Source organism: Bubalus kerabau, chromosome 5 (genome assembly GCF_029407905.1).
Source record: "Bubalus kerabau isolate K-KA32 ecotype Philippines breed swamp buffalo chromosome 5, PCC_UOA_SB_1v2, whole genome shotgun sequence".
In the NCBI taxonomy this organism is placed as follows: Eukaryota; Metazoa; Chordata; class Mammalia; order Artiodactyla; family Bovidae; genus Bubalus; species Bubalus kerabau.
In genome coordinates this window covers 26657488-26670785 of record NC_073628.1, presented here as the reverse complement: position 1 = coordinate 26670785, position 13298 = coordinate 26657488, and the positions used below count along the sequence as shown (strand labels likewise).

The 13298-nt window shown below is 41.5% G+C and overlaps 1 protein-coding gene across 2 annotated transcripts in view; it reads right to left on the bottom strand.

Moving 5' to 3' along the window:
- Positions 1–408: 408 nt before the first annotated feature.
- Positions 409–13298, bottom strand: part of ZDHHC13 (zinc finger DHHC-type palmitoyltransferase 13) — a 52700-nt gene continuing 39810 nt past the window's right edge. For both annotated transcript variants that reach the window (XM_055581331.1, XM_055581332.1), the window contains 5 exons: positions 13030–13123; positions 11199–11282; positions 6579–6736; positions 3295–3392; positions 409–1017 (listed from right to left, as the gene is read on the bottom strand). In XM_055581331.1, coding sequence (XP_055437306.1) covers positions 879–1017; positions 3295–3392; positions 6579–6736; positions 11199–11282; positions 13030–13123 — 573 coding nt within the window. In that variant the 3' untranslated portion in view covers positions 409–878. The remainder of the gene's footprint in view (positions 1018–3294; positions 3393–6578; positions 6737–11198; positions 11283–13029; positions 13124–13298) is intronic.

Here is a 13298-nt window from a genome sequence, read left to right as displayed (position 1 = left end):
TGCCCCAGGGCAATGGGAAGCAAAGGCAGGGTTTTCAGCAGGTAGGCGCCATGTCCAGGGATGTGTATATATCTGTGTGTGTGTGTATATATATGTGTGTGTGTGTGTGTGCATATAAATAATACCAAGAGTTAAAGTTGAACTAGCATTTCCTCCAGAAGGGGGAAATTAGCATTTACCATCATATCCATTTAATATTTTGAAGATACTAACTAAAAATTCTAATTAGTCTTTAATACTTCCTATGTTCAATTTTCTAAGTAAAACAGGAAAAGAAATAAAAACTTGCTTATTTGTATTAACAATGATCTTACCTCATTCCTGGAACTGGGAATGTTTCTTCAGTCCTAAATACACCTTTTCTTAACTTAAGATTCAAGAAGTGTTAAGTTTCAGAAACTAAATCTCAGCTACAAAAAAATTGTTTTATTACATGTGAAAGCAAAACAGGTACATCCATTTAAATACTTTTTTTTACATATTTATAGATAAAACAAAGACAAATAATTTATCAAAAATTACAAGTTTAAAGAATAGCACTACTTTGAAACAGCCAATAAAGTATGTGAAAATACCACACTTTCTCCATAATTGGTGAATATTATTGCCAAAAAAAAAAGGAACTTGCATTTTCTCATGAAAAATATAAAAGTTCTTTTTAGACGTTGGCTAAGATTGTTCAGGAACAGTCCGTCTTACTAAACCTGAAAAAGTGTAAATGCTTTCTTGAGAACTTCTGTTTTTACCAGATGGCTTTAAAAGCCACCTGTGCTTTTCTTTGCGCTTAGGTGAACTCTAAATCTTCATTTCACTTGCAGACCACAGAGCATCGATGTAAGTACAAACAAATCAAAGTGACAGTTACGGGCTGCTTTTCTTCATACTGAGCGAAGAACTTTCTCTTTAGCCGGGTGAAAGACCATGGTGTACTGGGAAGTCCAGTCTACTGCACACGGCTTGACCAAGCCAAAGCAGCCGCACTGGAAGAAATCTGCGAGGTTCTGTGTGAACCCAAGGCTGCCAAGAAAGGAACAGAGCACGACTTACATTTCCTGTTAGCACGTGATAAACATTCACTCAAACCCTAAATGTGCACTGAGAATTTACAATACAATCCTTCTAAGATCCCACAGAAATCCAGAGGTGAATCAGACCGTTCCTTGAATCTGGGACCCTTAAAACCGAAGCTTGGCTCCATTTCTGAACGTGAATCCCTATTTTGAGATTCCTGGCAACTTAAGTTCATTTTGGATCCTCACTTACTGGAAGGATCACCACCACTATTAAGTTTTTGTTTTTTCATTCCCACTGTTCTAATTCAGGCCTGGACTATCTCGAAGGCCAGACAGGCCAGAAACACACACGCACACGCACAACCAATAAGATGAGATTCCTCTAAGAAACTCTCTAAATGATGCTTCTTTCTCAATTCCTTCTAATTCATCTTACATACTGGAGACTGGGCCTCCAAAAACATGATACATCACAGCTCCTCACCTCCCAATCAAAACCCTTTAAAGACATTCCTCTGCCCAGAGGCTCAAATCCAAATTCCTCATCTTTGTACTCACAGCCTTACACAATAAAAGCCCCAAGACTCCTCGGGTTTCAACGCTCCAAACATACCTTTTGTGATAGCTACCCTGGCTTTACTTGCCCCATGATCACAACTGCATGGGCCATTCTACTACCCTGGAACCCACATTTCACTAATCTTATATCACGTAACACCCTCATCCTCTTAAGTCCTACCAGTTCTCAAGGCCCAGGGCAAGGTCCACTTCATCTTTGGAGCCATCCTGACTGCATATATCTTTACCATCTTTATTTTCCTCCATTAAATTCCTGAATGCTACTATCTGTTCCAGTTACCATGAATATTCATTTTTATGCATGTGCCCCATCTTACACGAGAACACATCTGTGAGTGAGGATGAGTGTGTGCTGCTGCTGGTTGGTGAGAGCCATCAGGAGTTCCAAGGCTGCTCAGAAGGCAGCTTCCCAGGCAGAGGGCTGCCCACGTGGAACTGACCAGGTAGTAGCGGGAAGGCATGCTGGAGATTGACAGGGCCCAGCTCAAGAGCTGGCTATGAGTAAAAGTAACTTAGGGAGGACAAATAAGACAAACCTTTGGGTTGAGCAGCATTTGGAAGCCAGATTCAAAGTGGCTCCAAGGCTTCACCTTTAGTTCCTCCAGGGATGCTGCCGTTACTCGTCATGCCCCAGCTTGCTCACCTCTGGCCCTTTATTCAGACTCTTCTCCAGGGCTTAGAATGCCCTTCCTTACTTCTCCCCAACCCCATGTCTTTCAAGGCTCAGCTTAAAATTCCACCTCTATCACAAAGAGGTCCATACTTCAGTGGACTAAATATTTATTCCTCTGGTTACATCCCTGAGAAAGGGACTTATTACCACCACTGCCAGTTTCAAGCAATCAACACAAGCTTAACACCACTCTCTATTCTCTATCACTTTGGTCCCCTCTTCCCAATTAAGTCAATTTCTCTTCTCTAAACACACATCACAGTCATATTACAGGCTCTGATTTCCCTGTCTAACAGCCTAACAGTTTCATCTTGTACCATGAGTGTGCTTTAAAATAGACTGCTCATGAGATATGCAGTAAGCGTTCAAATCCCTGGAGGGCCCTGGGTCACCTCTGCAGTGCTCCCAGCCTCCAGATCCCGATATATGTGACAGGGAGATAAGCTTCAAAGCCTGATCGTTCACATCATAAGAGGATGGTCTTCCTACAGACACACTTATTTTTGACAGAGGACGGGTTTTATACAGCTGGTGCTCTGAGGAGAACATATCCCAAACCTGAAAAAGTAGCTTTTCTTTGACACAGGTGGGCTCATTAAACCATAGGGCTAAAAGAATTACTGGTGATACAAAGTCAGGTTGAAAATCCTGGCAAAGCTCACAATCTAACGCTTTCTGCAGAGAGCCCTGTGGCTGGCTTTCTCAGCCACGTGCTCAGTTATCTCACACTGACTTCATGCCAGCAATATGCAACCTTGTGACCATGTGGCTTGACTGAAAAGATCCCCCGGCTTGGCAAAACTTCAAAGTCACTTACTGTTTGTGTTCGGTCCAGTAGACTAAATCCCAAATTCTTACCACCTTGGGGCTCATGACCTTACCACTCATCTGCTGTTACTGAGGCTTCCAAGAAAGAAGAGGTTCAACTCCATCAGGAAGCCAGTCGGGAGGATGGCAGCAGGGCCACGGGTGGTGACGGTGAGGCCAGCACCTTCCATAGGCCCAGCAGGAGGAATAGGTCTCACTTACTTGTAGGGGGTCCTCCTGAGGGACAATGTCTGTTTCATGTGCTTGCTCTGCTTCAGCAGGCTGGTTCTCTCATAGGAGGTCAGGCCCAGAAAAGCAATCTGAAAAAGAGTATTGGAAGGTATGCAAAAAAAGAGAAACCACACCACCACACTGAGGCTCATCACTCTTGGCAGAGCATCACGGGACACTGATAAACAATCAGCTCTTCGCCAAAGACAATATCACCAAGCCTTCTAACCATGGATCGTGGTAAGGGAAAGGACTTTATAGCTCAAAACCAGACTCTCCTATATAAATCTAGTAGCTGGGCTTTTTTTTTTTTTTTTTTTGGATTGTCTGCTTTTTATTAACCTTCAAGAAAGCAGAGGGCATTGACTGATAATCATGAAAAGATTGCTTTAGCAATTCAGGCCATGGCTTATGGCAGTGTTTAGATCCTCAACACATTCAGCATTCAAATTTCAGATGAATCAAGCAACATAATGTCAATATTAATACAATTATCTCAACCTCTATATGCTTCTTAGTATCTCTTTGAAAAGGGTCAAATAAAGTTAATCTGAAGTGAAGGACATTTGAAAACTGTCCTTTATAAAGACAGCCCTAAATTTGGGAAAGGGTAAGAATTAAAGAAACTTAAAAAATTCTAGAATCATTGAAACCAATATTATTCACTGAGATATCTCATCCAATTCTCAAACAACTCAAACATCAAGTTCCTTATCTGTAAAACACAGATTATCACAGCACCCTCTTCAGCTTGTCTAAGGACTTGCGATAGTATGTTTAAAATGATCTAGTGCAGAGGTTGAAAGAGGTGAAGCAACTGGTCCAAGGCCACACAGCTTAGAAAATGACAGAACTGGGATGGACACCTCGGTCAGCATGAGAACGTCCAAGCACTGACACTGTCCCTACATGTCAGCATGGGCAAGTCCATGGTCCCTGTCAGCAGTCTACACTCTCGTTTGACTTGCTACAGTCAAAACCATGACTCATCAGAGCACTTAGGAAATGAAAGACTTCAAATAATTGGACTATTTTGTTTATTAAGAAAACAACTTTACTCTGAATTCTCATATTTGAAAATTATCCAAAACTTTGAGCCCACTTTCCTGCCTTAGAGAGTATAAACAAACTTTCTTTTAAAAAGCAAAGATATTATATCCTCAAATACTTGTACTTCTTTAAAGAGTCCAGAAAGAAGAAAGAAAAATTTAGAACTGATGTCTCAGATCTTAGGTTCTGCCTCTAACTGAGCCCTATGGCCATAAGCAAGGCACTCAGCATCTCTTAGGCTTAGCTTTCTCATCCGTAAAATGGACACACGACTTTGGCACAGTCTCCATCTCAAATGTTTGTGAGGCCACTGATGCAAAAGTGCTTTGGAATACGTAAAACATATATAATCATTTGCATTAATAATATCTTATATATATATATATATTTTATACATATATTATTTATATATGCTTTACGTATTCCAAAGCACCTTTCCGGCAGCGGGCTCCCCAACATTGAGATGGAGACTATGCCAAATTCGTGTGTCCATTTTACGGATGAGAAAGCTAAGCCTAAGAGATGTTGAGTGCCTTGCTTATGGCTGGGCTTCCCTGGTGGCTCAGATGTTAAAGAATCTGCCTGTAATGCAGGAGACCCAGGTTCAATCTCTGGGTTGGGAAGAGCCCCTGGAGAAAGGCATGGCAACCCACTCCACTACTCTTGCCTGAGAATCCCATGGACAGAGGAGCCTGGCAGGCTGCAGTCCATGGGGTTGCAAAGAGTCGGACACGACTGAGTGACTAATACATTTACTTAGTCAGAGGTGGAGTTAGAGGCAGAACCTAGGATTTGAGACATCAGTTCTAATTTTCTTTCTCCTTTCCTGGACTCTTAGAACAAACTTATAAATGATTATGGCTTTCCAGGTGATGCGAGTGGTAAAGAATCCACCTGCACAAGAGACAAGGGTTTGATCCCTGGGTCAGGAAGAGCCCCTGGAGTAGGAAATGACAACCCACTCAAGTATTCTTGCCTAGAAAATTTCATGGACAGAGGAACCTGGTAGGCTACAGCCCATGGGGCCACAAAGAGTTGGACACGACTGAGCATACACACATTATAAATGATTATTACAATATTAATAATCATTGATGCTAATATTCATTCTTTTTTAAAATTATTTTTTGGCCACATCACATGGCATGTGGGATCTTAGTTCCCATACCAGGGATCAAACCCACACCCTGTGTAGTGGAAGCAAGGAGTCCTAACCACTGGACCAACAGGGAAGTCCTGCTAATATCCATTCTTACTGCCCGAGGCTGTAGATGTCAGATAGGAGATTAGGACGAATATTCAGAAACCTCAATTCAGTCAGTATTATCAGCTTAATTCCTTTCTTCAGCATTTTCCCCCTTTTCCTTCCTTTACTTTTTATTATTATTGCAGAATTGGTTACTTCTTCATAAAAATGGAATACATTTTGCTTTTGTTGAGTAATGCTCTAATTATCTGAGGTCTGGCAGTAATTGGCTCAGCCTGATCATGGCTGTCCATTCCATGAAGGAGGCCATAGCAACAATGGGAATTAGGTTATGCTCTTAAAGGCAGGCACGCAGCAGGGAAGGAACAGAAGCTTCACAGAAAGCGGAAGGTGGTGGCTACTGCCCTGGAGCGTGACCTTTCTAATGGTCATGACCTTCTCTGCAAGGGTAATTACCACATCCATTGGTTAGCGATGCATCTTTCATTTCTTCTCCACTTCCATGCCCTTAAGTACCACATAATAATAAGGATAACAAACAGGGCTAGGAAAAGGGAGGGAACATAACCATCTCACGTCTGCCCAATGCTTTACAGTTTATACCGTGCTTTTACACACCATATAGTTTAATTATATGACGGAAAAAGCCCTTGAATGGAATTGTCAGAAGACCTAACTTACCAGTTCTGATTTTTGCCATTCAGTGGGTGATCTTGAGCAGTTCAATTCACCTCCCTGACCTCTATCTGTTAAAGAGGTCAGCTTAGATAACTCTTACGCCTATACTAACACTTTATTACTCTAACCTTTACACCATCTGTTAGAGTTGACAGCAATTACTACCCCCGCCCCTACCGCCATTTTACAGGAAACTGCAATTCAGGGGTCAAATGACATGCCCAGACCCACAGGGTAAGCGACAGAGGTAGCACTAAATCTAAGTCTTCTGGCTTGAAATGTAAGTCCTCTACCTCAGTAAGCATTGGTGGACATGCACTATAAGAAAATAAATAAATACCTGAAAAAGCTGATTTATTAATAAAAACGCTGACCATGAGAAATGAAAACTTGCTAACACAAAGATATACATGACCCAAGGGGAACAGGTCACAGCCTGATTGAGGTAGGTCCACAGTCCATCTTCTTTGAATGTTGTGGTACAATGATTTGACCAATCTGTGAATTCACAAAAGAGGGATCCGTTATTTAAAAAGGTAACAAGCTAGTGGTCATTCTTCAAGAAGATAAAAATCGCTGCGTTCTATTTAGGGAGAAGAGAAAGTAACACATAATAGCACAGATCAGAACTCAACTTAAAGACTTTATCTTCCAAATAAATGTCACCTCAACAAAGATTTTTTAAAAAATGGTATTGTTAAGGCTATGACAATACTGCGTTGGTAGTTGGCAGTGAAGGAATAAAACCCAAAACCTTTATAAAACCATCACTAAAATCAGCATATTCTGCATAAAATAGACCGGCCAGAAGTTAGTTATTCAAGGACTTGATAACTGAGAATGATTATATATTCAATAAATATTTGTCTGAGAAAATTCTCTATCTTATCCATGTTACAGCCAAGACAAGGGTGTATTACAGAATTGAACATAAATTCTTATTAAGGGCTCAGCTCAAGAGGCCATTGTTGAGGACACAAGAAATCCTATAAGCACTTGGCTGTCACTGCAACACAGCCTATAGCAGGCAGTTACCGACTGCACTTGTGCAATGGGACCACAATTAATCCCGCAGAGGGAGAAAAGCCAGGTGAGAGGACTCATGAGTTAGACACCCCTAAGAAAAAAAAGAACAAGATTCATATGGTCACAGCTCAGTTTCTCTGCAGGAATATCTATTCATGTGTCAGTCAAAAGTGAGGTCTTCATGATACTGACCCACTAACCCAGGAAGCCAAGAACATCAGTAGGGAGAACACAGGCAGGAATAGGCAGAAAAAAAGGAACAGAGCTTCCAGGTAGTAAAAATGAAAGTCACTCAGTCATGTCCGACTCTGCAACCCCATGGACCGTAGCCTGCTAGGCTCCTCTGTCCATGGAATTCTCCAGGCAAGAACACTGGAGTGGGTAGACGTTCCCTTCTCCAGGGGATCTTCCCAACCCTGGGATCGAACCCAGGTCTCCCACATTGCAGGCGAATTCTTTACCACCTGAGCCACCAGGGAAGCCCAAGGTAAAAATCAGTGACATCTAACAGGCATCATGAGCATTCATAAAGGACAAGGAAATAAGAATTGTATAGATGTGCACCTTGAGGTTTTATAAATGCCTCTGACAATTCGATAAGTAGTTCAGACATTTTCCCAAAGCAGCACTTAAGAGCTCCTGGGACAGAAAGGAAATGAGTCCATGGCTTCACTATCAACTGTCTGACCATTTTAGTCCTGAAAATCTTTTTTTTTTTTTTCGGAGTCCCATTTGATTTCCAACAATCTTTCATGAATATATGCCAGAAGCATTCTAAGGGCAATCTTCACAGAGCAACAATCAAGGTAAAAAAAAAACTTTAAGGCAAATTACACTCTCTTTAAAGCTGCTCATTAGGACAGCAAACAAAGATGCATTCCACATACACACCTGATAGACAAAATATATATATATAATTTCCAACAGCAGGCTTAGGAAACAGCTGCTGAGGGGAAAGAATATCTACTTTCTTTCTGCTTCTGAATGTCTACTGTTCCCTTCTGGGAATTTTTTTGATAACACTGCATGACTTCGAACAGGAATTTTCACGGGACTGATTTCATGTTTATCGAAGATATGGCTGCCAATGGCCACATACATTATGTTATGAAATACAACACTTTAATGTATACTAATAATACATTTTTTTCAGGTGGCCACTGGGTAATAACAGGGAACTTGTGCTCCAGATCAATCATTTTCATCTTTAAATAGCTTTGACAGTTATGGTGTTCTAACAATGATCTAAAAATCTTTGTCCCTGTAGCTCATAGGATGTTGACACTCTGTCCACCCTGAAAACAGACCTCACAAAAGGGGAAATGCAGAGGCTGCTCAAAGCCAGAGTAGCTAGAACTGGATCCCACGAGGAGGAGGGTACACAGCAGTGTTCTAGCATTAGTGTTTATAATAAAGAAGGTGGGATGACAATGAGGCCTTGTTAGAAAAACAGAGTGAAAATTCCCTTTTGACTTCTGTGAAGTAATGATAAATGAACATGATGCTCTTGTTCAGTGTAAAGAAATATTGTGACCGTCACAAAATAGCAAAACAATAAATTAAAGTAACAAAACATGTTCAGCTAGTCTACACAGTTGTTAGTGAATGTAAGGTGGGACTGTTTCTAAGAAACAAAAAACGTAATACAAAAATTGCTTTGGAGCCAGAGAATAAAGACAAAGAGGAGGGAAGAACCAAATGCATGTAATAAGAAAGCAGCTTGGAAAGAATGAATGTGATGGAAAATTACTTCTGTCCTTATCAATACAGTCTTATGCTGGACACAGCCACCGCACAAGGGTGACTATTTTTAGTGACAAGAGAGAGTGCGGAGAGACAAGAGTGGAGTAAAATCTGGCTCCTCTCCCTGAGGATCAAGTCCAAGGGACAAGCTGGTCCAGGGGCCCAGCTTCAAAAGGTTTTCCAGGAATATGCTTTATTTTCAGGCCTTTAAAAGGGCAGCTCTTTCAACAGAAAGAAGCATTTTTTAAAAAAAAATCTTTAATTTATTATACCACAGGACATAATAATCTAAGCAGTTTTAAAATTTCAGTGCTCAGGATTACTGATGGTCTTTGACAAGAACTGAGATCAGGGATCACAACCTTCTGACTCAGCTCCATTTGCGATGGTGACGGTTACGCTAAGCTCCAAAAGCATTCCCTAGTGATCAGAGACACCAAAGGTGTCTGGTAGAAACAGGGCTGTCAAGGTAACTGGAGGCCCTCTCCATGCCTATGGCAGGGCTAAAACCAGACCATTTCATGAACATCAATTAACAATCTCTAAACAAAACAAAAGGGACTCTTGAGAGTCCTTTGGACTGCAAGGAGATCAAACCAGTCCATCCTAAAGGAAATCAACCCTGAATATTCACTAGAAGGACTGATGCTGAAGAGGAAGCTCCAATACTCTGGCCACATGATGTGAAGAACTGACTCACTGGAAAAGACCCTGATGCTGGGAAAGACTGAAGGCAAAAGGATAAGGGGGTTGCCGAGGATCAGATCGTTAGATAACATCACTGACTCAACAGACATGAATTTGAGCAAACTCCGGGAGACAGTAAAGGACAGGGAAGCCTGGTGTGCTGCAGTTCATGGGTCCACAACAACTGACACGACTGAGTGACTGAACAACAGCAAACAACTTGTAATACTGGATGTTTCTGGAAGGAGATGTGAGAGGCTGCAGACAGCATGGGAAAAATTACCTTTCAAAATCTAAACAAAATTTAACCTAGAGAAAGCCAGCTGGTGAGTGGGGTTGGGGGAGTAAGGAGTGGTGGGACTTGGGATGCTAAAGAGGAAAAGAAAAAATGTAGGAATAAATTTTCCACATCTGCTAGAATCATTCCACATTTTAGCTCAAGCAATAGACTTGTATTCTACTGGCAAAATCTAAGACTTGAGCATGAATGTAACGGGAGTGTGGATGGAAACAGATCAGCAGTAAAGCCTCTGCCTCTAGAACCAAATGCTCCTAAAACCTTCAGAATAAATAAATAATAAACAGTTAGGCAATGGCAACCCACTCAAGTACTCTTGCCTGGAAAATCCCATGGACAGAGGAGCCTGGTGGGCTGCAGTCCATGGGGTCGCTAAGAGTCAGGCATGACTGAATGACTTCACTTTCTCTTAAACCAATAAAATCAAAATAAACTATAAGCTCTCTTAAGTTTTTCCAGTTAGATAGCCTATTCCTAGGTCTGAAAAGCACAAGCATGCAATTCTTAAGAGCTAACCAAAATCCTCCTTGCTTCAATTTAAACGCTGTTCTTATTCGATCACCTCGGAACAGCTGGACGTCACTCCCTACATGAGCCCCCCCACCCCCACCAGCCACTGACAACCTTCTGCACGGCTACTGAAAAGTTGTTTTCCTTTCTCAGAGAAGCAGAATAAGTGATCTGCTGTTTTCTTCCAAGTTATTATTTCCAACCTTTCAATCACTGTCACTGTTTTCCCTTCAGTTCTAAGTCCTGACTTGATATTTATCAAATGGTACGAGCTTTCAGAGTTCCATGCCTTAAGTACTATGACCACCTCCACCCCACTCCCTCAACCTCTCTACCACCAACTTTTCCCCCCTATTTTATTTACTTATCACTTCCCCTTGCTTTGTACTTGAGCAACTGATTTTTACTCATCTCACTGAGGGATAAATCTGCACTTATATGAGTCTATTTTTGACCACTTCTCAAACTTATCAAGGTCACTTCAGAGTTCAATCTCTTCCAAACTACTGACAACTAACCTCTCCTAGCATTTCTTACAGCTTCCCGATGCTGAGACAGTCTTTAAGGACGTTCATTTCACTTTTATTAGGGCATGGTTTATAGTCATCCAGCCACAATGTGATATAAAAGAGTTTACAAGAAACAGTGTATCGAGTGTGGGTGTGTAAATCTGCTATAAGAAAAATGTATACTTACAGATGAAAGATTCATATATAAACCAGTCACACACGATGGAAAGGAAAAATAAGAAGAATATGTAATAGTGATGGTTGCCAAAACCTACATCAAAAAAGAAAAACAACATATTTAACACTTTCTTACAATGATTTTCTAGAACAAGGTCTTATTAAACAATTTTCTGTCAAAAGCTTTCACTAAAGTAAAAAAGAACTAAGCTGTTGTTTTGCTTTTAAATGCCATTAAACCCAAACCAAACAGCTTTGATATGTCCTGTTCAAATGTCCACATCAACTGAACTAATATTTATTCAATACTTACTAAAAGAAGACACTTTTTTTGGAGAGAACAAAGCTTACTAAGTAAATCCTATGCAGCCCTAGGATGGCCTCTACAGTGCTGGAGGGAGATGAGTGGGCAGGAGCTGGGGCGAATCATACCATCTCTTCCTTCCTTCCATGGAATGAGTTTATACAAGTATGACTTCTGGACATCAAGGACTGACTCAACCAGGAGAACCCAGAAGACAAACAGGGGCAAGAGATACCTTGGAGGGAACTGGATACAGCAGAAGAGGGGCAACCTGCGATGCCTGAGAAAGGTCTACAGAAGCAAGGGAAGGGTGAGGGCGCCAGGTATCCAAGCCCTGCTGTTGCATGTGCTGCCCCCTCCCCATGCTGGAAATGGCAGCATTTTGACGCTAATGACACAAAGCTCCTTAGCCACCATCATGTTCCCAGCTTCTCACAGCCCAGCAGAAGGAACAACACCCACTGGAATCAGGAGACCCTGATTTACAAATGACAAGTTGTGTGACTACAGGTAGGTCATTTAACTTCTGATTCAGTGTTCTCGTAACATGAGGAAAATCTCTCTTCTGTCTACTTCACAAGCCTGTGGCAACCAAAGAGGATGATATAAATGAAAATACTATGCAAACACGGTGTGATAAAAATATGTGGGCTTATATTATTGTTTTCCCACTGCCATTCAAAGCTGCCTGTCATTAATGCTATTCATCTCATCCCTAAGGTGGGATGGGGTCCACAAAGCCTGGGAACACAGGAATGATCTCTTCACCTGTTCTGTAAACACAAAAGCTCACAGAAGTGGTAAGTCACTCAGTCATGTCCGACTCTTTGTGACCCCATGGACTGTACCCTACCAGGCTCTGTCCATGGGATTCCCGGGTAAGAATACTGGAGTAGGTTGCCATTTCCTTCTCCAGGGGATCTTCCTGATAGTAGAGAACATCAAAATGCACCACGGAAAGGTGCCTTTGTTCATCAAGATTCTACAAGCATAGCCTCCCCTTGAAGACTCATGAGACTCTGAAGTTCTTCATAATAAAGCCCTGCCTTTTACTGTGAAGGCTCAGAGGAAACCCAGGGCTTGCAGATCAGGACAATGAATACTCCCATGGAAGGCAGACCCCAGACCTCTGCCATCTCTGGCTCTGGTGCCTACCTGAGCCTGGAAGGCAAGGAGAAAAAGTGACTAAAAGGGATAAGATACAAATTATGGAAAGAACATGCTATCTGGAGTGGAAAACTGATACTACTAAAGTGAACTCAAGCAAATAATTTGACCTTTAGTATTTTTCCCAACTCTAAAATGAAGATAGTAATATCAACCTCTCATGATCAAATAGGATACTATCTATAAAGGTGCTTTAAAATTATTATCAACCTCAACAATCAGTGTTCCGAAAGTATTAAGACCACAGAGCTGATCCTCTGACAAGCAAGAGCTACAGATGCTTAGATCCTTTGATGCTTACTGCTTTTTCTGAGTCACATGCATTAATGAAAAGAGAGCTAAACTTCAGATGGAAACTTGACACTCTCACCTATGCACCGTCCAGTCCACATGCAGTGTTGATCGTACCGAGCCACACAGGAGTTGCACACGTGGCAATGGAGTGACCTTAATGGCTTCCTTATCTAAGGCAACAATTAAGAGAGCAAAAAGCAGATATCAGAATCCCAAAGTGGTAACAAATCAAAAGCAAAATCTTGTTTCTAAATTATAAAGACACACTGGCACAAATAATCCTATAGTGATCATCACTTCACTCAGGCTCTGGAAGGCCTTGTTGCTCTTGCTTCTGGGTGTCTA